The 25,856-nt window shown below is 41.9% G+C and overlaps 1 protein-coding gene across 1 annotated transcript in view; it reads right to left on the reverse strand.

The window, feature by feature from the left end:
• Positions 1 to 25,856, reverse strand: part of LOC144685073 (serine/threonine-protein kinase BRSK2-like) — a 383,048-nt gene that overhangs the window by 83,758 nt on the left and 273,434 nt on the right. The window contains exons 14-15 of the mRNA XM_078549609.1: positions 22,402 to 22,450; positions 5,434 to 5,557 (exon numbers count right to left, since the gene is read on the reverse strand). Coding sequence (XP_078405735.1) covers positions 5,434 to 5,557; positions 22,402 to 22,450 — 173 coding nt within the window. The remainder of the gene's footprint in view (positions 1 to 5,433; positions 5,558 to 22,401; positions 22,451 to 25,856) is intronic.

A 25,856-nucleotide genomic window follows, 5' to 3' on the forward strand; every position in this document is an offset into this window, starting at 1 on the left:
AAAAGCACATTCCCACTAGTAATCAAGTAGAACTAGCCAGATTTCAATTAGAAGGGAGAAAAAGACTTTAATTTGAAAGGGAAAAGTTACAACTTAAATTCCTTAGAGGGAGAAAAAGAGAAAAATTAGAAAGGGAGGAAAAAGGAGAGAGAGAGAAAGAGGGAGAGAGAGGGAGAGAGAGGTTTTAGATGCAAAACTCCACAGCTAAAGAACATTAGAACCAGGAGTCCTTGATGAGACCTTGCCGGACGTAAACAGAAGGCCCAAGAAATCCCAGCCCATATACAAATCATTGAAAAAGTATTCATACCAAGTGGTCAACCTTCTAATTTTTGCTAAGTATCTAACTTGAGTTTTGGGGTGCAAGTCAAATGGGTGTAAAAGGAAAGTGGAGTTAAGACATTCAATTTAGAGTATAAGTAATTGTGTTCATTGTACTTTTAATATCTTTAACATAACTGACGAATTAAGATAGAGTGTAGTTATTATAGATCACGTTCTTTAATTTTTGTGTAGTATAATTCTTTTGTTTAAACTTTGAACTTTGTGGCTTTTAGTAAATATCTGGGTTTTTGCATGCTTAAAAAAATGTTAATGATCTCAACCGAGATCATAACAACTGGGGGCTCCAATGCAGTCGCGAATTTGCAGATTATGATTGGCTCACTGGGATATTGGCTAAGGTTTAGGCTAACAGGATTTCACATTGAATTTTACTACACAAAGTGAAAGCAGGATGGCTGTGTCTGTTGCGAAGACTTTCCTGGAGAAGAAATATTTATCCCTGAGTGATTTGCAACAATTAACCAAGGGCAGAATTTTCAGGCGGGGCGATCAGCTGGTCCAGAAACGGCCGGGGAGTGGACCTCCCACCGTGATCGGCCCCCGACTGCAATTTCACGCTGGCTGGCTAATTAACAGCTAGCTAACATGAAATGCACACTGAAATGCTCAGCACTGCCGGGGTGAGGGCGGGAGGAGGGCAGGCACTGATGTAAGTGTGCCCACAGGTGAGCACTGAATGAAAGCTCCCTGAAGGCAGAGAACTGCCTCAGAGAGCTGAAGACTTCAAAAGTATTGAATAAAGATTTTAAAATCAGAACAAAATGTCCAAGCATCACAATCAGTCACCTGAACATATACATTATAAAAATACTGTCCATAGATTTTTATTTTTTTTAAATTTAATAACAGAAACCTCATCTGGCCCTTGGATGAGGCTTCATTAAAAATGCAAAGGCCGCTTGGCCAATTTGCCCGTCTGCCAACTGTGAGGTTGGATGGACCACGAAAATCGGGGACAATTACAACTTTAATGGGCTTAATTGCCCGCTTAATTGTTGGCGCGTGCACCTCCAACTTTTGCACGTGCCCACTGACCGAAATATCGCACGAGAGTGGGATGCTTGCCTGACGTCATCACGCGCTATTTTACGCTCAAGCGGGTTGGGCGCGCGCCTGCATGCCGACCTGAAAACTCTGCCCCAAGGTTTGGTTAATAGCATTGGCAGAGAGTTGCAGATGAAGCAGCTTTAAATAGAAGAAGAAAGGGAAATGAAGAAGTTGAACTAGAAAGAGAAGAAAACGAAAGAGAAATGATAAACTCAAAAGAGCACATCAAATGGAACTTCAAAAACTTGAATTAGAGGGTCTTAGAGCGAAGGCAGCACAGGAGGAAAGAGACAGGGTTAGAAAGTGTCAAAGAGAGAAAGAAGTCAGACAATTGGGACTTGCTAATAAAAGCTTAAATTACAGGTTGAAAGTGAAACTCATAGTCCAGACCATGAGTCAGGTCCCATTCCGAGTTTTGATTTAACAAACAATCTTTGCCTGGTGGAAGCTTGGTCTCAAATTGAAAGGACCAAATCTGTGGGGAGTTGAAATGAGCCTGGAAGATTCACTTAGCTTGGGCTAGAGGGAGAGAATCTGGGAAAAGAAAATCTCAATGTGAAAGACAGTTCTAACAACTAATGACTGCAGCGGTTCAAGAAAGCTGCTCACCACCACCTTCTCAAGGGCAATTAGGGATGGGCAATAAATGCTGGTCTATCCGGTGACACCCACATCCCATGAATGAATAAAAAAAAAAGGATTGCAAGTTAACAGGCTGAAAAAATGCAAAGAAAAAACACGAATAAACCCTTGGGAGCTAATAATCACAAATTCTGCCTGGGTTCTGTGAAAGGTCATCAGCCAGAATCATCAACTCTGTTCCTCTCCACAGATGCTGCGTGGCCTGCTGAGTGTTTCCAACATTATTTTTTATTCCTTTTTCTAGATCTACTCAGGGCCCCTCCTTCACCTCTTTTTCTGAAACATTAATAACTGTATTGGTGCTGTTTCATGGTCTCGCTCTGAACTGGAAAATTTCATTGATTTTATGCCAATTTCCACCCTTCTTTCAGTTTCACATGGTCCATCTCCAACTCTTCCTTTCCCTTCCTGACTTCTCTCTCTCCCCATTTCTGGAGGTAGGCTTTCAACCAATTGTCAATATAAGCTTACTGAACCCGCTGCTACTTTAGCTACACTTCCTCACACCTCACTCTATTCCTTTCTCCCAGTTCTCCATCTTCATTGCATATCTTTGGACGATGCAACCTTCCATACTAATGCTTCCTATATGAGCTCCTTCACTTCTTTGTACCATGAAACCTTTTGTCATTGAATCTCTCCTGCCCTCCACCCTATCACAGATCTTTCCTTTTGTACTTCTATCCATCCCCCTCTTCCCTTGCTCAAAACCTATTATATATCTAACTTTTCTCAGTTCTGATGAAAGGTCACAGACCTGAAATGTTAACTCTGTTTCTCTCTCAACAGATCAGCTCAGTATTTTCTGTTTTTATTTCTCTCTTGGAGGGCCTGGCTCTGATTTTAAGGTTGTGCCCCCTGCTTGTCCTAGACACCCCAACGAGCAGCAAATGTTCCTAACAATTCCTTTCAGAATCCTAAAAATCTTCAATGAAATCAACCTTCCATATTCCAGGGAATAAAAGCATGGTTTATGTAATCTCTCCCTGTAATCTTACCTTGGAGCCCTGGTAAAATTCTGGTTAATCTGCACAGCAGTTCAGAGACCAATATGTCCTCAGGTATGATGACCAAAACTATACACTGTACTGCAGATTTGGTTTAACCAGGGCTTTCGATAGTTGTAGCAGAACATGCTTCCTTTTATATGTTAGCCCTCTAGTTTTATTAATCTATTTACCAATTGATCTTTTGTTTTTTTTTCACTTGATTACAACATTTTAATGATCCTTTCACACTATTTACTATACCATCAATATTTGTGACATAGGTAATCTTGGATATATAATTCTCTACCATGTTACTTAAGTAGTATATAAAAAGTGAATAGTTGAGACCCCAGCACAAGTTCTTTTAGGGCACTGTTAGTTGCTCCCTTACAATTCAATTGCACAACTATCATCCCTACTCTCTTGTCATCTACCATCCAACAAATCTCTTAATAAGATCAACAATTTGCCCTCAATTCCATAACCCTTAATTTTAGCTAACAGCCTCTTATGTGGAACCTTACCGAATAACTTCCGCAAGTGCATTTAGACTATATTCATAGACATTCCCCCATCTACTACTTTAGTTATCTTCTCAGAAAATTCAATTAAGTAACACAAGATTTAAATCCATATTGGCTCTCTCTAATCAACTTAAAGTTCTCTAAGTGCTCCATCACTCTCTTCTTAATTATAGATTCCAATTACTTGCCCACAACAGATGTTAGACTAACAAATGTATAATTTCCTTGTTTTTCTCTCACACCTTTCTTAAATAACAGAGTTACATTTGCAGATTTCCAACTTAAAGGGGCAATTCCTGAATCGAGAACATTTTGGAAGATTATGGTCAGCGCATCTCGAATTTCATTATTTACATCCTTTAAGGCCCAGTGGTGGAAACCATCAGGTCCTGGGGCAAAGGCCGGTATATAGAGTTAGGTTGCAGATTAGTCATGATCTCACTGAATGGCAGAAAAGGGTCAAGGGACAAAATGGCCCATTTCTGTTTCTGTGTTCCTATGATTTGTCAGTCTTTAGTGCTTATATTTTTAAATATAGTTTTCTTGTTTACATTAGCTTTAATGAGTTCCAGTCCTTGATTCATTGTTAATTTCCCTAGAAAGTCAGATATAATATTGTCTCTCTCTGCTTAGAGTAGCATAAATGGCACCCAAGAGAAGCTAAAATTGCTTACTCAAGGATGAGTAAGACAAACAAATGAAATTGAAGCAATCTCCAAAGTACAGGAATGCCTTGACAATGCATTACTAAAAAGCACAGGTTCTTTTGATCTATGTTACTGGAAGTGCATGTCCTTTTAAATTTCCCTGCAAGTTGCGTCAATCAATTTCTGAGGCCAATCCCATGAGGCATTACTGAGTTGTTGGCCTCTGAGCAGGCTTCTATATCGCTGGCTTAAAATTGCCTCAGAGTCTTAATTACATTATCAAACCCTGATTTAAATACATTTCTTAAAGGCCTTTTAGAAATTAGGAGGTGCATTTCTGAATGAAATCAGTTGCTTCATGAAATTGTGATGGGTCAGGGCAGGGGGCGGTGAAAGTGGATTTCCCTGCTTTTAACTACTCAACTTCCTCACCTCATAAAATCTAAACCATAGTTGTTATGGCTATCATGCAAAAACTTTCAGTGCAAACAGATTTATCAAATACACAAAAAATACTGAATAGTGTGGATACAAGTTTCAAAAGAATATTGAAATTTAATGGTAGCCAAAGTAATAAACTTCACTAAAATAACCAAAATAAAGATTCTGTTCTGCACTGTTTTTACACAATGTTTTTTCTCCCACTGATTGTTAAGTCTTCCCAGCTTAGAAGGTTAACAGGAAACTTGTTTGACTGAGTTTCTGGGATGTGATTTTAAGAGCCCATCCCCCTGGTAACTGTCCATTAAGCTTTCCTTCTCTGTTGGGAGATACTAGGCCTCTGCTCTGTGATTCTTCTTAACCATGCAAGAAAGATCACAAACCCTACATATCATGGGGGAACCACACTGGCATGAGCTCGCATTAAACTCACATTGATACATCAATAAAATAGTGGGTTAAGCAGTAAATAGTTTCTCAATAAAAGTACTCTTTAGGTTAAAATGCAGTTTTAAGATTTATCTCTTGCATACAATTAGAATGAATATAAGCTTCATGACTGAAAAACTGGAAATTAATTTTCCACATCGTCTAGTATAAGTAGCTGAACATTCTTTGCATGGATATCTTTTCCCAAATTTCATCCATACTTAGAAAATTAAACATTCTACAATTATTAAATTTAGAAAAGTGACAATTTCACTAAGGCAGTGTCTCATTTTAATTACAGGCAGCAAAAAGATGAGAATCTACTCCTAAAAATTCAGTTGTGCCTTAGCAAAACAAAATCATACTTACTGAAAGGAAGGCATGGACAATGTCTGCTTTAATGGAACTCAATGGCTTGTCCTTGATGACTACAAATATCTGCTCCTCTTTGTCCAAGTTGATGAAGTTACCAAACCATGACTTTTTGGCAAGTCTAAATAAAATGAAATAAGAATTTTAACCATACATGCCTGAAATATTTCATTCTTTTCCACATGTCAATTTCACTTACCATGTCACCTGGCCTTTCCAAGGTGTATAGCTTTCTGAAGTGTTAACAAGAGATACAAATATATCTCCAGTAATCAACTGACCAGAGCTGTAGGCCATTGGACCAGAATGGCAGACCTGTCAGAATTTCCCTTCAATTGAAGATTGAACTTATAAATTAATTTATATCTGGTAACTCCAGATCCTAAATTAATAGTTTTATTATAATTCAAGATCCTAGACTCATCAGGACCATGCATAAATAAAATCTTGTGTTGAAGCAAGATTCCATTCCTTTCTCTCCACATAGATACTTGTGGAAGACTGCTCCCTTGTGAAACAGGCACCTTGTCAGCTGGAATTTGCTTGGACCTTTGGCCTGGCATTGTTTCAGTTACCAACCTGAAGCTGAAGGATTCACCATGTGTTAGTGGTAATGGGAATATAAGAAAATGTAATTTTTTTAAAAAATGAATCAAGATTGGTTTCTTAACAAGCCAATTTAAAGCTTCATTAAGCAAAATAAAAACAAGTTGGAATGCAGAACAAAAACAAAAATAGCTGGAAAAACTCAGCAGGTCTGACAGCATCTGTGGAGAGGAAGACAGAGTTAACGTTTCGAGTCCATATGACTCTTCATCACGGACTTGAAAAGTTAACTCTGTCTTCCTCTCCACAGATGCTGTCAGACCTGCTGAGTTTTTCCAGCTATTTTTGTTTTTGTTTCAGATTTCCAGCAACCACAGTATTTTGCTTTTATTTAAGTTGGAATGCAGGTTTACAAATCTGGATACAACGCGTTAACATAAGGGCATTCTTTATTGGAAAATTTACAATTTTGAAACAGTTGGTTATAATTCTGTTATACAAAAATAAAGTGACAAATAATAATAGAGAAATTTAACAAAGATATTCAAATTTAAGAAAATTAAGGGGATTGTGATTTCCTTCCTAATTGCTCGAAGATCACAATCTCCAATGTATATGCATCATGCCAATAAATCCTCGCAGTTATCCCGCTTTGGGAGGAAGGATTATTGAAGCATGCATTGTAATAGCAAATTCTCTTCAGTAAAACTGCATGGCTTATAGTTTACTGGCACACTTTCACCACCGGTTTGATTGTTGGGAAAGTCTTGCCTTAATGGCTGTCTCTTTTCTCTTTCTGGAGAGCGAAACTTCAGGTAAGTGGTGGGGACAGAAGAAGTGCAGAAGAAGAAACAGAGAAAAAAAAGGATAAAAAGGAAGGAGAATATATTAAAGTCCCTAGACAAACTCCAGCAATCGCTATGATACAAATAACTTGCCACTTTTAGCCATGTTTATAATTTTTGTTTGATGCTAGGGCCTGTACATGGGCTGCAACTGAAAATCTAACATTTAGGAATTGACCAACGTTGACAACTCTGAATTCAAGTTTCCATTCAGGCTATTTTCCTCAGGTAATACAGCAAGTGAAATAGTGGGTGGAATTTAAACCAGCCCAGAACAATGGTGGCTGAGCCCAGTTAAACATGAGGGAGGCTCTACATCAATCTCCCAGCAGCTGGAAAACCTTCCCCGATTAGGTTGGACAGCAGAAGGGGCTAACACAGGATTTCCATCTGGCAGTGGTGGCATATCATTTAAGTTTGTTAATGAGCCAATTGACACTCATTATTCCTGAGCCCCTGCAATTTAGCGATGGTTCAGGGAAATTGGAGCTGCACAGCTTTCCCTCATCTCCTGAAAGTCGCCCAGCAAACTGCTGAAAGCCACCTATCTGCCCTTGCATCCGGCGCCCCTGCACCCTCCTCCTGTGAGCTCCCACCTTGTGATCCCCATTCTGCTCTCATTCACCTTTGGCCTGGGGTCCCTCAGTGATCCTGGGCCTCTGGTGGGCAATCCTGGGCCTCTGGTGAGTGCACTGCTCCTGATGACACTGACAACAACGAGGATTGATGGCCGATAATTGGCTGGCAGCTCTCGGCTGGCGGGACTTGTGCCACTGGCATCCTGAATCCCAGGGAAGGCCTGATGGCGGCCAATTATGTGGCTGAAAGGCTCTTTATACCATTGGGCCTTTCCCATGGAACTGGTGAGTAGTACCTGTCAGTTCTGTGACCGGTGGGCAAGACCCCCATCGGGCCATTTAATTGATTAAATCCAGCCCAGTGTGTGATAAATTATTGGTATATAGGAATGTGGGAGTATAACAATGAACCATTTCAGCCCAGAATTCAAAAACAAAATACACAGAGTTCACTACCTACATCCCTCAACTGTTTTTCTTGCCAAGTGTCTGTCCAACTCCCTCTTAAAGTTACTGATGTGATCAGTCTCAGCTACCTCTCTTTGCCGCCTACTCCATTCACTGTGTGATGTGGCTATGTCTGTCCATTCATCTTCCCTCTTCTGAGCTTTATCCCATGTTCTCCTGCTCTCTTATTTCTGGAGCTACAGTAACATGTTTCCAACTTGTTCAATAGTCTTAAAAATCTTGAATAGCTCAGTAAACTCCCATTTCCATCCTGTCCTCTACTGTAAACAAACTCAATATCTGTGGTCACTCCTGAACAATTACTGAGATGTAAAGGAAAAGGATTAGCAAACATGGCTTGAGAGGAAGGTTTGGATTAAAGATTTTTTTTAAGTATCAACACATAAAAGTAATATTTAAAAAGTGTAAAATATGGTAAAGCATATGGGAGGCTTCCAGCTTTGTGATAGCTGCATGGACTGAGGATCCAATTCTCTCAGTTGGGTAAATAATAGATTGTTGGTTAAAAATGATCAAACTTGCACATTAACCTTGTTTACTATATATGACTTCCTCATTTCAAATCTATTGACGCCTGCTGTAATGAATATGTGGTAGTGATCTATTTAAGGGTAGATCCTCTGCTCATTTCTTCACACCTTGCAAACTTAACGCTTTCATCTTTAGTTGCTGATAAGAGCCTTCCATTTTCAATTCAGTTAGCAATGAGCAATATGACAAGGCAAAAGGAATCAAGAGATGATTTCCCGTTAACTTCCTCATTGAAGGAAACATAAGTATTGCTGAAAAAAGAGACATGTCGAAGCTTTTCGTCTTGCACTCATCAGGACACTTTGAGAGAATACCAATATAAGGGAAAAACAACAATTTATTGTTTTCCCCTTATATTGGTATTTTTGCAAAGTATCCTGATGAGTGCAAGACAAAAAGCTTTGACGTGTCTCTTTTCTCAGCCATACTCAAGTTCTGTGCTACCAAACGGCTATTTGGAAACACAAGTCTGCTTTCCGAAGCATCCTCCACCTGTAAGCAGCTATTGTCCCTCAAGGTTCTAGCAATTACAACCAAAAATTTGCTGGTTCCTCAATTAGCCATGGCTCATAACCAAGCATGGGACTGATACCTATGCCTGGGGAAACTCGTAAAAGGGCAGGGGCGACCACCTCCAAGGTCTGAAATGACTCTGATACCCTAAACTTAAACCTAAGCGATTTTGTGAAGATTAAAAGAGGGGTCAGAAAGGGGCTGTGTTTTCTTCCCAGATTTATTCAGTTTGCATAATGAAAATATTCTTAGAGAGATTGAAGATCTTCCTGAATTATTATTTGGCGGTTACAACTTTATAAGATATGCCGATGATACCATTTTTACTGCCGACCCTGAAGAGAAATTGCAAAAGATTTTGGATAGAGTAGCGAATGAAAGTGAGAAGAAAGAGCTGAGCATAAATTATAAGAAAACAAAATGTCTGGTAATGTCCAAAAAGACAATCATACCAGAATGTAAGATCACAGTGAAGAACGAAAAGGTCACACAGGTAGACAAATTTTCTTACCTAGGAAGCATGCTAACATCAGACAGAAAGTGCGGCCAAGAAATAAGACAAAGGATTGGAATGGCCAAAGGTGCATTTCAAAAAATGAAAAATATTCTGATCAACTCAAAATTCGCCATGGAAACAAAGCTGAGAATCCTGGAATTCTACATCACACCAATTTTGACATATGGAAGCGAGTGTTGAATGATCAGTGAAGAAATGCAGAGAAGAATTGAGGCTACAGAGTTGTGGTTTTTGAGGCGAATAATGAAGATATCTTGGAAAAGTCACTACCGATGTACTGGTGCTAGTAAAATCTGAGACCCAAAGAACTCTGCTGACCAAAATCTGGAAGAGGTGGTTGGAATTTCTTGGGCATGGAATATAAAATTAAGATTTAGAAAGTCTGATGCTGATGGGAAAGATCGATGGTAAAAGAGATCGAGGTAGACAAAGGACAATCTTTTTAAAGAACCTTGCAAACTGGATGATTATACCACCAACGAAGATGATCCATGCCTCCAGAGCAAAATTAACATGGAGGTCCATGGTTGCCAACATCCTCTCAGGGCATGGTACCTGAAGAGAGGGACCCTGCAGTAATGTGCAATTTGTGAACATCTTGTGTAAATCCTCAAAAATATTGATGCTAATGATGAAAACTGCTGCAAATCCCGTAAAGGCTCATTAATACAATATTATGATTGCTACTTGATATTAAACTTTACGGGCAGAGTTTTCCCATCCCACCCACAGCGGGTTTCGTGGCAGATGGGAGCAGAGAATCCAGCGGCAGGCAAAACGTCACAAATCCACCATCGTAAAAATAGGTTGCAATTCTCCCGATGGTGTGTTTATGGCGGGCTGGTTATCCCGCCAACTAGTGGCATGAACGTCATTTGCATTCGCTAACATGTCATGAATACTCATTAAAACAGTTGCTCGTTGGAATCTTACCAGGCCCTCCAATCTTGCCAGCGGGAAATTACGTCGGCCTGAAACCCATTTAAAAACAAGTTGGACATCGGTTCACTGGTAACTTCAAGGTGAGAGGAACGTACATAGTCTATCAGCAGTAGTGCTGAGCCGGTCTTGTTGCCACACTGTTGGGGCTGTAGGGTTAGTCTGCTCCTGCTCTTTGCCTACATTGTCCTGAGGAATATGCTGTGGTACTCATGCAGGCCTCCACTTTCAGAAACTAGCATTTCAACTGGGGGTGGGCTGTGAGGCGAGGGCGGGGTTGATGAACATGACGGGGGCAACGGGGAGTGAAGGTGATGGAATGGCAGTGAGGGGGAAGGGCGAACACGAGGGGAGTAATGGGGAGGGAAGGCTGTGGAATGGCAGTGAGGGGGAAAAGCAAATACGAGGGGGCAACGGGGAGGCAAGATCTCTTCTAGCCTCAATGCCATTTTCTTCCAACTTAGGGAATGTCCACCCAGTTGCAGCGAGAACGAGTCCCGCATTTACACTTGTGCGTTCTGGCCCCATGAATCGCCAGGCCATGATCTTTGTTGTGGTCCTTGGGACCCTTGAGTGAACTCACTCTGGGAACTGAGAGCCCATTTAGGAACAAGATCGATGCGAGAGAAGACTTGAAGCCTTCGCCGCCATCTAATGATCCAAACACTGCTGCGACTGAGATGTGCTCAGGCCTAGGGATCCCCTCCTCCCATGCATGACTTTTCTTCTGCCACCACCATTGAGGAGACACAAATGCCGCCAGAATATCATTGCTGATGAGCTGCCCTCACTCAATGGTGTTCCTTGAGGAAGAAAAGGGTTAGGAACGCTTACATCACACACGTCCAATAAAGATTTAAACACATCTCCCTGACATCACACAAGGGGGTGCGGAGACCAGTTCAACTGAGGTTAACATCACAGGAATGTGAATCTCACATTGGGACACCATCACTGAGTGGGAGCAAGGCTAAACATCAAAATAAGAGGATTCCAAAGAACAAAATCACAACACATACAGTTGCCCAAAATATTCACATAACCATCAAATGTATTCACAAAAGTGTAATTTCTTTATATGTCTAGCACACCCATGGCCCAAAAGTGACATCAATTTTTCCTAACTTTCCTAACTCTACTGCTATGCCTGTGTGACATCCGCAGCAAAGGTGGAGGCAGCCTGCTGACTGCTACGGCCTGATGTCTGTGATGACCTTGGCAGACATCCTCTGGTGGCCCGAGGCCTGGAGGGCCCCGGCCTGATAAGGGTCACCTGCTCAGGGGCAGGAGCACCCTCAGTGGCCTAAGAAGCTGGAGTGGATGGGGTCACAGGCAGAGGGGGCTGTGAGCGGCTGCACACCCTTGGAGTGTCCTGAGAGGAGGCCCCTGGGGTGTACAGCTGATGGTCATCCTCCCCGTTGGTGCCAGAGGGCCCCGCCCTGACTCCTGCAGGAGATGGTGCACCTGGGGTGAGGTCCCCATGTCACCTACATCTTGATGGTGCCCACCAGGGTGTGTGGCCATGGAATGCAGGGCCGAGGGCAAATCCAGCAAGACCTGCTGGACCAAGGTCTCCATGGTAGTCACCAGCCTTCACATGTCAGAACCACGACATCAGACAGAACGCGGACTGACTCCTCCATTGTTCTCTCTAGTCTGCTGAGTGACTGTAGAATCTCTGCCTGATGTTCCACCGCCTGTTGTTGCATCTCCAGCATTGAGTCGGTGACCACTTCCAGAGGCTCATCATCAGACTCGGACTGAGTGGGTAGGTGGTCTCCAGCAGCCCTCCGAGTGTCGGAGACCTGGGCTGTCCCTGCCTCCGACCATTGTGGGGATGTGTCAGTGAGGTGTTCTCCATAAAGTGAGGCTGAGCCTAACCTATATCTGTGCCCCACCAATATGTGTCTCACTGAGCTGGTGGAGGGTGCGTGTGAGTGCCACGACGGTTCTTCTGGAGCTTCCTCTGGATGAAGTCTGGGGGCTCACACTGGTGCTGCACTGGCTTGGGGGCCTCGATCTGCTGGTGCCTAGAAAGTAGGGTTTCAGTTAATGAGTACGAGCTAGATAAGACTGCATGTGACTCACTGTGAATGTGAGGATTTGATGAAGTGATGGAGCTGTGATCTGTACCAGGTTGGTGGGAGCGGCCGATCTCGCCTTCCCCACAGGATCGATCTCTGTCCTCCCCAGCCAGCTCGGCTGCAGCCTCCTCAAACTCAGTGAGGGCAATAATATCGGCCGTCCCTCCCCCTGTGTGCGATCTCTCGCGTCTGTTGTGTGCCAGCTTGGCCTGTATGAACAGGAAAGAAAGGCATGTGATGAGAAGGGATGGAGCGGAGGTTGGGTGAGATGCATGTCCTCTGTATGTGGTGAGCCCTCCCCAGAAGGGCCAGAGGATGGAGTGTGAGCAACATGATAAATGGGATGGTGGAGATGTGAAAGTCTCGGTGAGAGAATGAGTGTTGATATGTGTCTCTCACTAATGGTTGTGTGAGATCCCTAAAGAGAGTAGCCATTTGAGTGCATGATGCGATGATGATATTGAAGGGAGTTTGATATTGGAGGGAGTTGAAGGAAGAATCACTCTGGCGGAGTGGATGAGATCATTCATCCTCTTCCTGCAGTGGGTGGTATTTCAACTGTGGTTGCCATTTGTGCTGACATGTTCTGTGATGGCCTCCTAGGCCAGAGAGGTGAGGCTGCTGTGCTTCCTGCAGCCATCCCTGGGATAGAGCACATGCCTTTGCACCTGCACCCTTCTGATTAAGGCCTGGAGGACCTGGTGCGTGAAGTGTAGTGCTGCCTTCTTCTTGAGGCTCTCAGCCTTCCTCTTCTGGCAGCCAGACACCTCTGGTGGGCTGGAGAGTGTGAGATTGTGTGTTGGACTGGCCATTAAATACAGCGCCCGGACCTTCCAAACCAGCAGCTGATGGCAGCCGCACAAATCAACTCCCGACCTGCCAGATGATTCGAACCGATACGCGCCTTTGCATAATTAATGAGGCTCCAAGCACAGAATCGGGCGCGAGTTCCCGCCATTCCAGTCAGCGGGGTGGGCGCTGCCAAAAACGCCCGCTGCCGCATTTAGTCTCGTTTGTGGAAAATTCTGCCCTATGTTTCTAATGTTCAGTTAACACAAGGCTGAATGTAATGTAAGACCAAGTCCTACAATTGACTGTGCATCCATCATAGTAAATTAAGAACTGCACAATTACCATACTCCATCTTCTCTAGTTATTGTAAACATCCCAGCTTGTTTCTGGTGAACTTGCAGTCAGAGAGCTGATTAAAGTGCAACACTGATGTGTTGGATAATAAATTTAGTTACTGATCCTCATGATACATCTGCAGTAGCATCACTGCTATGACATTAAGCACATGCAGATGGGAGAGGAAATACATTTGCACCCATGTGTTGCAATTTCTCAATATATGTGGTTTAAAATGAACTCCAATGGGACAAATAACTTTCGAGCACTGAGACAACGCAGGAGTACTGACAAAAAGAAAAATTGCAGTCGGAATTGAAACTACGAGTGTCACAGAAATTATATACACAGAACCTCTTTCCCTCCCCAACCCACTCATGAGGTCATTGGCATTCTTTTTGGAACAGCTACTCCACTTCAATAAAGGACAAGATAATCTTAGAACATTCAGAGACTATATGACTCAATCAAGCAGGCCTGATTAACAGTCTGACGCAAGTACAATTAGAATTATACCGAATGGTTTTATTAAAGCACATCATTATTCTTCAAATGCGTAGCAGGTTACTTACTTAACGTTAACCCCTTTGAGCACTTCTTTTGCTAAATTAAGAAGTTTTATTGCAGGATTAATGTGCGCATTGCAGAACACAACCAAAGTCAAAAGGAGTAGGAGAGAAATTAAAATGAATCTAGAGGTAACGAACTGGATTAGTTTCTTAATATTTAATTTGTCTTTCCATTGGGCTTAAATCGAAAAGTATACTTTTTTTTTCCTTCTTATAACTCCCTAGGACAAATTTGGATTTTTGTCTCTGCAAGAAATAACATGGAAGTGGTAATCAGTGATGATCAGACAGTGATCATCAGACTTCTAATGAATTCAAATTTCACCATCTGCCATGGTAGGATTTGAACCCAGGTCCCCAGGGCATTATCCTGGGTCTTTAGAATATTAGCCCAGTGACAATACCACTATGCCACTGCCTCCCCAATCCTTAATCATGGGCAAAGAAAAGGAAACACGTAAAATTTGTCCATGACATCAGGTTTGTCCCAAAGGAAAAGCAATGAGCTCAGAGGCCATGCTCATGTTCCTCACAAGATGTGAATTGTTAGGAACAAAACAATTGGAAATTTAAGGTGCTAACCTAGATGTGCATCAAGTGGAGAATCTCAGACTGGGGAAGCATCTTGGGAATAGTTATGGAGAAGGACAAGGAGCAATCTGGAATAAAAATAATTAACTGGAGGAGGGCTAATTTCATTGAACTGAGAAAGGTAAAAGAGTTAAAGACTCCAAGTTAATTGGAGTTAAAGACTGACAGACAGAAATGTAATGGAGCAATAGGCTTCCTTTAAAGAGGAGCTGGCCTGGGTATAGTATAGGTACATTCCCACAGGGGAAAAGGGAGGGCAATCAAAGCCTGAGCTTTGTGGATGACGAAGGAGTTAATGAGTAGGATGAATCGGAAAACAAAGGGTGTATGACTGATCCAAAAATAAAAATAGCTGGAAAAACTCAGCAAGTCTGACAGGATCTGCGGAGAGGAATACAGTTAACGTTTCAAGTCCGTATGACTCTTTATCAGAACTGAGGAAAAATAGAAATAAGGTGAAATATAAGCTGGTTGAGGGGGATGGGACAGGTAGAGCTGGATAGAGGGCCAGAGATAGGTGGAGGCAAAGAAGAGATTGCCAAAGATGTCATAGACAAAAGGTCAAAGGGGTGTTGACGGTGGAGATATTAGCTAAGAAATGTGCTAATGGTGACATTAAGGATAGAAAGCAGGATGAGCAAGTGACAGATAGCCCTAGTGGGCGTAGGGATTGAAATAGGCTAAAAGGTGGAGATGAAACAATGGACGGGAATACATTAAAAAATAATGGAAAGAGGTGGGAAAAGAAAAATATATTTAAAAAATATAAATAATTAGAAAAAGGGGGATCGGAAAGGGGGTAGGGGATGGAGGAGAGAGTTCATGATCTGAAGTTGTTGAACTCAATATTAAGTCTGGCAGGCTGTAAAGTGCCTAGTCGGAAGATGAGGTGCTGCTCCTCCAGTTTGCGTTGAGCTTCACTGGAACATTGCAGCAGGCCAAGGACAGACATGTGGGCATGACTGATGTCTGCTTGATAATGCAGGGTGAATCAGGCTGAATGTAAAAAATACAGAGGCCCAAGTTAAAAAGGAAATAAGAGAGGCAAAGAGGCAGTACAGAAATACATTAGTGGCTAACACAAGTGGAAATCCAAAGGTTTTCTAAAGCCATTTTATCAGTAAAAAGGTTGTCAGAGGAGAGTGGTGGCACTGATTAGGGACCAAAAAGATGCATTAATGGATACGGATAACATGGCTGAGGTACTAAAGGAGTACTTGGCATTTTTGTTTACCAAGAAAGAGGACTTTGCCAAAGCTTCAGTAAACAAGGAAGTTGCTGGGATACTGAATGAGAAAAAAGTAAATAAAGAGGAGGTACTAGAGAGGATGTGCTTAAAATGCATAGGCCATCCAGTCCAGATAAAATATATCTTTGGTTGCTGAAGGAAGAAAGGGTAGAAATTATAGAGGTCCTGGCTACAATTTCTAATCCTCTTTAGATAAAGGGATGTCAGACTACTGGAGGATTACAAATTTTACAGGCTTGTTCAAAAAAAAAGGGAAGAAGGATGAATTTGACAATTACAAGGCAGTCAGTTTAACAGTGTTGATGGGAAAGCTTTTAGAAGCAATAATCTGGGAGAAAATTAACCACTGCTTGGACAAATAAGGATTAATAAAAGAGAACCAGCGTGTTTTTATTAAATCATAGTGGGGGGGGCGCAGAGCAGTTGATGTTGTCTATATGGACTTTCAAAAAACATTTGATAAAATATCATATAATAGGCTTCTTAGTAAAATTAAAGTCCATGGGCAGAATTTTCTGCCTGTTGGGCGGGCGGTGTAGGAGCAGGCGCAGGCGGGCGCGGACCTGATCAGCGCCCACAATCGGGTCTGTGCCACCAATTTACTTGGGCAAGCCATTTAAGGCCCGCCCAGCGTGGTGCGCACCCACAAGCGCTGTATGCTCCCTGTGTGGGCAGGGCGGGGGGTGGGGGGGGTGGTTGCCTGAGTCAGAAGTGCGAAAGAGCGCAGAAATCTCCGAGGCACAGAGGTGCCTCAGGGAGATTAGTTTTAAGTCCAAAAAGTTTAATAAAGTGGTGAGAAAATTTTTATGACATGTCTCCTCATGTGAAACTGTCACATGAGCTGGGACATGTGCACTAATTTCAATAAAAATTTTTGTCAAAATTTAAAATCATTCATGAAACCTCATCCCGCCTGTGGATGAGGTTCCATGAAAAATGCGAGGGCCGTCTGGGCTCTTCACCTGCCCGCCAACCTTAAGGTTGGACAAGCAGCTCCGTTAATTAGTTTAACTGAGAGTTAAATGGCCTTATTAGGCCTTTGACAGTTCGGCGGGTGTGCAGCCGACTCCGGTGCATGCCCACCAAACTGAAAGTCTGAATGACGTGCTGTGATGTTGGGACGCACGCTCGACGTCACTGTGCATCATTTTACACATTGGTCAGCTGGCCCCGCCCCTGCTCACTGATCGAAGATTCAGCCCCATGAGACAAAAGGAGCAACAGCAGCAAAATTGGGTGAGGGACAGAAAACAGAAAGTTATGATGAATGTTTTTTTTTGGACTGGAGAGTGGTATACAATGTTATTTCCCAGGGTTCAGTACTTGGGCCACTACTTTTTTGATATAAATGACTTAGACTGAGGAGCATAGGACACAATTTTGAAATTTGCAGATGGCCCTAAACTTGGGAGGTGGATTAAACAGTGAGGAAGATAGGAATGGACTTCAAAAGGACATAGACAGGTTAGTAGAATAGGTGAACATATGGCAGATGAAATGCAACGTAAAAAAGTGAGGTGATACAATTTGGTAGGAAGATTGAGAGACAGTGCAGCTAAATAGCATAATTTTAAAAGGAGCATGGAGACAGAGAGGCCCAGAGGTGTCTGTTCATAAATCTTTGAAGCTGACAAGGCAGGTTAACAAAGCATATGGGATCCTGGGCTTTATAAAAGAGAAGTATAGAGTACAAAAGCAAAGAAATTATGATGAACCTATGTAAAACGCTAGGTCAACCCCAGCTGGAGTACTGATTTCAATTCTAGGCATCACACTTTAGGAAGGACGTGAAGGCTTTGGAGGGGGATAGAAGAGAGTTATGAAAATGGTTCCATTGAGGAGGGATTACAGTTATAGGAATAGACTAAAGGAGCTGGGGTTTTTCTCAAATAGATAGATGTATTTTACATCATGAATGGTTTAGATAAAGTAAATAAAGAGAAACTGTTTCCAAGGATCGATAATCAGACAGCATAGATTTAAGGTGATTGGCAAAAGAACCAGAGGCAACATGAGGAAAACCTTTTTATGCAATGAGTGGTTAGAATTTGGAATACATTGCTTGATAGGTGTCTGATACAGATTCAATAATAGCTTTCAAAAGGGAAGTGAATAAATACTTGAAGGAGAAAAATTGCAAGAATATGAGGCAAGAACCAGGGAGTGGGACTAACTGGGTTGCTCTTTGTAGAGCTGCCAGACTTGATAGATCGAATGACTTCCTTCTGTGTTGTATAATTCCATGATAACTGTGTTAAGTGGCTAAATGTTTCATTGAAGGATAAGCATTTTTCTACAGGCTTGTTACAAGCACAGCATAAAATTTGTCACCCCAAGCAGAAAAAGAGTAAATTATCACACATACACATACTTTTCAGTCACCTTTTGGAGAAAAATTAGCAACAGTGTAACTCCAAAGAGATTTAGCACACAGATCACTAAAATGTAGTAGTCAGGTTTTTAAAAAAAATCAAAAATGTATGTTAGCCTTTATAACTAGAGGACTTGACCATAAAGAGGAAGACGTTTTGCTACAGCTATACAAAGCCCTCGTTAAACTGCAACTGGAGTGCAGTGTACAGTTCTAGTTATAGAAAAGATATAAGGGGCGATTAGACTGAGGTTTTTGTGATTTTGAATGTAATTGGTCGGGTAGGTAAAAACATTTTCCACTGCTGAGGGAGTCTAGGACAAAGCAGGACATAAACTTAAAATCAGAACCAGGCCATTCAGCAGAGAAGTTCACACAAAGGGTGGGAGAGGTGTGGAATTCTCTTCCACAAAAAAGGAGTAGATGCGAGCTCAATTAATAATTTTAAAATCTGAAATCAATAGATTTTTGCTGGCCAAGAGTAGAAAGGATATGGAGCCAATGCAGGTGGATGGAGTTAAGATACAGATCAGCCAGAATCTCACTGGATGGTGGAGCAGGCTGGAGACGCGGAATTACCTACTCTTGTTCCTATGGCGCCTAAGTGGGTCCATAGAGCATGAGCATCTTTCCTCTGTAATTATTGAGTCACAGAAGAGTTCTGGCCTCTACTTCTTTTCCTGCTTTTATGCTCAACGTACACCACCAGCTCCTGATGCATGATCCCACGTGGCTGGTGGCACGTGAAACTTTAGCAGGCTGGATTTTTTAAACAAAACTAGGAAACACTGGAAATGTTCATGAGACCATGTGGCAGCTATACAGAGGACAGGCATTTTAACATTTCAGGTGGGACCCGCATCAGAATAGTTCCCGAAGCATTAACTTCTCTCCACAAAGGTCCACTGACCTACTGAGTGTTACAGGTTTTCAGAATGCACACTATTTTGCTTTTTTATGCATTTTTTGTTTTCAAAGTTGACCCCCAGGAGTGAGTGTTAGGACAGTTGCTCTCTTTGATACTATTAAGACTTAGGTACACAGGGTATAATTGCAAAGTTTGTAGATGACAAAAACCTCGGAAATGAAGATAATTGTGAGGAGGATAGTAACAGGTTTCAGGAGGAAACAATTGACTGGTGAATTTTGTTTGATAATGCTCCTGCGAAGCACCCTGGGACATTTGCAACATTACAATAAAGGTACTATATAAATGCAAGTAGTCGTTTCTGATGAAATGGGCAGGCGCAAAGCAGTTTTAAAATTTAACACAGAGAAGTGTTCAGTGATTCATTTTGGTAGGAAGAATGAGGAAAGGCAGGTCGAATTTTAAAGGGGTGCAGGAACAGAGTCCTGGGGATGTAGATACACACATCTTTGAAGGTGGCAAGGCAAGCTGAGAAGGCTGTTAAAAAGGCATACAAAATCCTTGGCTGCAAAAATACTGGCAGAGAGTACAAAAGGAAAGAAGTTATACAAAACTTTTATGAAACAAGGGTTAGGCTAAGGCTGGAGTATTGTGCTCAATTTTGGGCATCACACTTTAGGAAGTGCGTTCAAGGCTTAGAGAGGGTGCAGAGGAGACTTACCAGAATGGTACCAGGGATGAAAGGCTTCAGTTATGTGGAAAACTAGAGAAACTGAGGCTGTTCTCCTTAGAACAGGGAAGGCTAAAGAAGATTTGATAGAGGTGTTCCAAATCTTGAAGGGTTTGATAGAGCAAGAAAGTAGAAACTGTTTCCAGCGGCTGATGGGTCACTAACCAGAGGACACAGATTTAAGGTAATTAGTAAAAGAATCAGAGGCAACGTGAGAAAAAAATATATGCAGCGAGTTCAGGTGATCTGCAATGCACCGCCCGAAGGGCTGATGGGAGCAGGTTCAATACTAACTTTCAAAAGGGAATTGGAAAACATTTGATGTGAAAAAAATTGTAGGGTTATATGGAAAGAACAGGGGTGTGGGACTAATTGGACAGCTCCTTCAAAGAGTTGGCAAAAGCATGATGGACAGAGTACCTCTTTCTGTGCTGTATCATGCTATGATTCCATGATTCTATGGTGATCTGGGGGTAAAAATTGGCCTAACAGGTTCTGCCTTTAGTAAACCTGGCAGATTTAAAACTCCAACACAGCAAAGGGTCATCACAAAAGCACTACTTTGATTGTAAACTGATAAATATTTAGAACAGACGGAAGCACCATTAGGCATGTCAATTAGAGATTACACGTGAAGCACATAAAATGTGGATTTCTGAACTAAACAGGATGCAATGATACTGTCCAAACTATCTCAATACACTGCTGCTGTCAGCAGTTTAGAGCTTATGGAACATTTGCAGGGAATGACACTTTATGCAAACACCTTTAAAATATGCATTAATGAGCTATGTAGCAACAGTGTTGCAAGAAAGTGAAAGAAAATAAATGTTTTTTTTTATTTGGAAATGTTGCTTTCTTAAAAATGCTGTGTGAAATTAACATTTATTTTAGAGGCCTGTGTGTAAAGGTGTATGTTTATGGTAAATATTCAGTTTCTTTAGTTTCAATGTTTGAGTGGCCTGACAAATGCATTTTCTAGATTCCTGTGCGAAGAATGACTGAGGGAGTCTTTCTCAGCGTCCTCTGGAGAGATAGAGGGAAAGGTGGAGGGGGAGTGCAAGGGGCAGGGTGGGGTGGTGGTGGAAGGGAAGGAATTTACATACTTCTGTCAAAGCACATTTAAGTATAAATATTGTAAGTCTAAAAGCAAAGTTTAACATGATATCTGAATGCCAGATGAGCCACTTATCAAAATTCTTGTACCAGATTATAGTGGCACAATGCAGTGTTTATTTGGCTAATGACACAGAATGAAATGGTCTAAAATAGGGACAGGTTAATCTAACCTCAAACTTCGTAACATTATTTATTTTTTTCAACTGATAAGTTCCGAACTCTTCTTTTCTCTGCCAATCTTGAAAATCATTCCCATAACTACCGTTGGTCTTTGACATAGAAACAGTCACACCAGCTGCAGGACAGATCTCTAGAAACACGGGAACTGGCAGACAAACAAGAACCAAGGTCCAGCTATCATCCTGGTAGTCACATGAAGAAAAGGAAGGACTTGCATTCATACAGAGCCTTTCATGACATCAGGACATCCCAAAGTGTTTACAGCCGATGAAGTATTTGTGAAGTGTAGTCACTGTTGCAAGGTAGGAAACACACAGCAATTTGTAAACTTCCACAAACAGCAATGTGATAATCACCAGATAATCTGTTATTCTGATGTTGGTTAGACAAATAGTGGCTCAAACATCGGGGATAACACCCCCTCTTCGAAATAGTGCCATTGGATCATTTATGTTCACCATGGGGGGGTGCCTAGGTTTCACATTTCATCTGAAAGAACACCTGACAGTGCAGCATTCTCTCAATACTCCATTGGAGTCTCAACCTAGGTTTTGGTGTTCAAGTCTCTGAAGTGGGACTTAAATCCACAACCTTCTGACTCCGAGTTGAGAGTGCTACCAACTAAGCCACGGCTGACACGCGATGCAATGACATTGGACTTGTTGACTTATTTTGGAAAGACAGTCAGGCTTTAGGGGCCCACAGCCTTTAAAAAAAAATATATTTTCTACATTACAATCAGAAAATCAAAGTGAACTCAATCAATAGCCAGCTGTGTTGTCAATCATAAAGGGCTGCATGCGTTAGTAAATGCTGGGAGCTGAAGTCTGCCAGTTTGAACATCTTCAGCTAACTGTGGTGGTTCTGGGAACCTGCAAGAGTTCAAAGCTTAGCTTTCTTACAAAAGTCACTGACAGAAAATAATTTTCACAGTCATTTAAAGCTCAAAAAGTTGCTAATGAGGAGAAGGAGGCTGCAAGTGCATCCTGAATCTTGAACCGCACTGATGAGCAGTCTGTTCAATAATGGACTTTACCTCACCTAAAACAGGACAAACATGTTGGAAATAGTTGCTACACATAAGCAGTGAAGTACCCTGGCTCCATGTTTGCACTAGAGAACAGCAGGCAGTTACTTACTCTGGGGAAGACTCTGGAGTTAGGCTTGACATCTCCTCTGGTGTAGGTACTGCATGAAGAGAACAGAAAAACATGTTATTTAAATTAAACACAGAACCACTGGCATTTTGGTGGTTTTTATACCTTGACATGAAAGTATTAATAAAAATTGTCAAATTTATTTTGCAGTTTAATCATTTAGAAGCCCTGATGCTTGCTAGTGATGTGTTTTGTTCTTCATATGTCAAAATCAGATAGAAATATAAAGAGAATGCCATAGCTTTTTCAAAATATATGTATTTTTCTCAATTTTTGTATCTGCCTAGGAAAGGAGAATGTCTTATGAATCTGAACACAATAGATGTGAATAGTTTGTTCATTTTGGAACCAGTTGGGTGTCAGGCGATGGATACCTCTGTTCTCGATAGATGCAGAGGAAGTTATATCTGATGATGTCCATCCAACTAAATCAAGCAAATGTTGACTCTAAAAGATGGATCATAGAATCAGCATTGCATGAACTTGGATGTGAGCAGCAGTAATCCAAAACATTGGATGGCACTATTATGATTGACCAAAGAGGGGGCAATTTCTACCAGAGATGGGGAGGTGATGGGGAGAGAAGTCGTATTAATTTTTCCAACCGCTCTTTAAAAACGTACATTTCATTGTCACAAAATGAGGCACTTATTGGCTTATTCAGGGAACACTGGAGATGTTCAACTGTCAGACTGAGTGAGTTTAAGACTTTCGCAGGAAAGACCCCCTCTCCCAGGGTCAGTTTTCCATTGCTGCTCAAAACTAAATCACCCAAATTGGAGAACTTCAATTTCCAGGGGAATCCCAAGCGACAGTCTAAAACCGAGACCTCAAGCTAAAGTCAGATGGCCCATCTGAGAGTCTACTTCTTGTGACGTCCAATGAACTCATTCCTACAAAATCTCAGAGTTGATCTCTTTAGTTCCCAATTTGTACATAAACAATTATCAAAAGTTAATCTGTAAGTTACTGCATGTAGCCTTTTTATATTAATAATAGACTGAAATAAATAGATCTTAGAGAGCGGATTTTCCTCACAGATCTTGCACTAGCAGAACCTTGGCAGGGTAAGACTCTACCTGGTCAATGATTGCACGCTTAATTCTTTCAGATTTCTGGGTTCAGGCTCATTTTAGTCTTTGTGTCTGGATTCCTGTCTGTATTGGAAGGCTAGTGGAAATTTTCTTTCAGCCATGCCACAGCAATATTGAATGGTATATCCAAATGGCATTTCTTGCATCCAGTGTTGCAATGGTGTATAAGACAGGAAATACATCGGCTGACAGGTACCTGTCATTTGCACATAATTACACGTTGGACACCTGACATCATTTTGCGCAGGACATTCTGAAATGGCAGAGATTTTTCACCCTTGCCCACTGGAGTTATCCAAGGGGCTGGCATAACTCAGGAAAATGGACCCTTATATGTTTGGAAGGAAACAATTTAATTTCTTCTCTTAACATTCTTTGGATTCACGCAGAGCAAGAAATGAATCTACCACTGGCAGCTGGTGAATAATGAAATGCCAGAAGATCAAGTGATTCTTCATGCATTTTTGTCTATGGAATGCACAGTACTAATATTCTGCCACCCCATTAGACATTTTACAATCTATAACATAGAATGTGCAGCAGAGAAATAGACTATTTGGCCCAAATAGTCCGGGCATTCCTATTAAAGGGATTTTTATTAATTGGCAAATTAAAATGTTTTATTTGATCTCTGAATTTTTTGGCAGCAAAGTCATATAGAGCAATTAAGTTGTGGGGGGCTTTTGGTCATTCAGTTCCCCCATGGTAACATAGGGAGTATAAGCATTAACGAAAGTGCAATCGTGGGCCGGGATTTTCTGATGCTGTCGTGGTGGGACCCAGCGCAGGGAATGCAGCGGGTCAGCTAAAAGTCCAGTGACTTTTGGTGTGTCTGGACAATCCCAGCAGTGGGCGGAGCCAGAAAATCCCACCCATGGTCTAAATATTTTCTTTGGTGCTCTTTGGCAGCCCCGTTGTTAGTTGATGAAAGCAAGTTAGGACACGTTCCGATAGAGACTTATTCATTGGGTGCATCCAACCACTGTCATCTGCAGAGAGTAATGGTTGAATTTATATTTCTGTAAAGTTCCGCTGTCAGTGATGGGCTTTTTAGCTTTTGAGAATACTGTGACATTTCTGCACCACAATGAAAAATCTGCTTTTCCTGCAACAATTGCTGATACTCATATTTCATTCGGAAAGCAATATGAGAAGAAAAATCATGGTTGTATCACAGTTAGAGGTTATAAGTAAAAATGAGTCATCTAATTTGCAATTCACCCTAGCAATACAAATATACTGCAGTGTGAGAGTCAAGGGAGTGTGACTGTCGTTATGTAGACTTGAAAGCATCTGATGTAGACTGAAGTTGTGGTTGCATTTATACAGAAAAAGCCATTAAAGACACACAATTACAAGCTTTCTCTGGTAGGTCTCAAAGAAGAAAAGCGAACTTAGCAAAACGCTAATTTGTAATAGGGTCTCTGAGGGAAGGCCATTATACATTGATAAAATTAATGAAGAATAAATCAAACTTTTACAAATATATGTTGGAACACAGTAAAATACCACACACAAGAGACTGAAACGAAATAAAAAGGCAGAAGTTAATGCCCTCCCCACGGTGAGTTTGCTGGCGGACCGGGGGCATTTAATCAGGCGGGAGGGTGGCAGGTGGGGAGCCCGCCATCTTCTTGCCTCACCCTGGTTAAGTCCATGGCGAGAAGGCCAGTGGACAGCCTTCCAATCTCGCCACCAACAGAGACCCTTAAGTGGCAGTTAATGGCCAGTTAAGAACCTTATTCCTCCGCTGCTGTTATTAATCAAGCGGCAGGTAGTGGTGGGGAGGGGCGGGGGAGGGGCACTCTCCATGGGTGCAGCCCAACAAGCAAATATATGTAGGGATGCTTGTGGACTCCCAGGGATGGTCCCTTCAAAGGCACTCAAGGGGGGTCCCACTGAGAGAACCCCGTCTCGCCATTGATGCTGACCCTCTTCCTCCCTCCCCTGCCATTATTCACCTGTGGCCAAGATCTAGGGATGATCCTAAGCCTCGAGTACCGTACTACCAGCAGCAGCCACTGCCTCCCCAGTGGCGCTGCTGTTCAACCAGCAGCTCTGGGTGGGCGGGACTTTAATGGCTTCAACTCAGCAGGTGGTTTATTGTCCAAGAATGACTAAATATTTTAAGAGGCTGTAATAACAGAATATGCTTTTGATGTGGATTCTTGTTTGCTTACAAACTTAATAGACACTTAAAGAATTAGATTTTTTTGTTCACTGGAGTAGTTTTTTTCCCTTTCTAGCATCAATGATAGTGGCTGGGATTTTCCTTGCCTGCCAGCTTTGGGCATGTTCGGTGGCGTGAGCAGACATTATGGCACGATCGGTTTTACGATGGTT

The sequence above is a fragment of the Cetorhinus maximus genome, chromosome 9 (assembly GCF_964194155.1).
Source record: "Cetorhinus maximus chromosome 9, sCetMax3.hap1.1, whole genome shotgun sequence".
NCBI classification, from domain to species: Eukaryota; Metazoa; Chordata; class Chondrichthyes; order Lamniformes; family Cetorhinidae; genus Cetorhinus; species Cetorhinus maximus.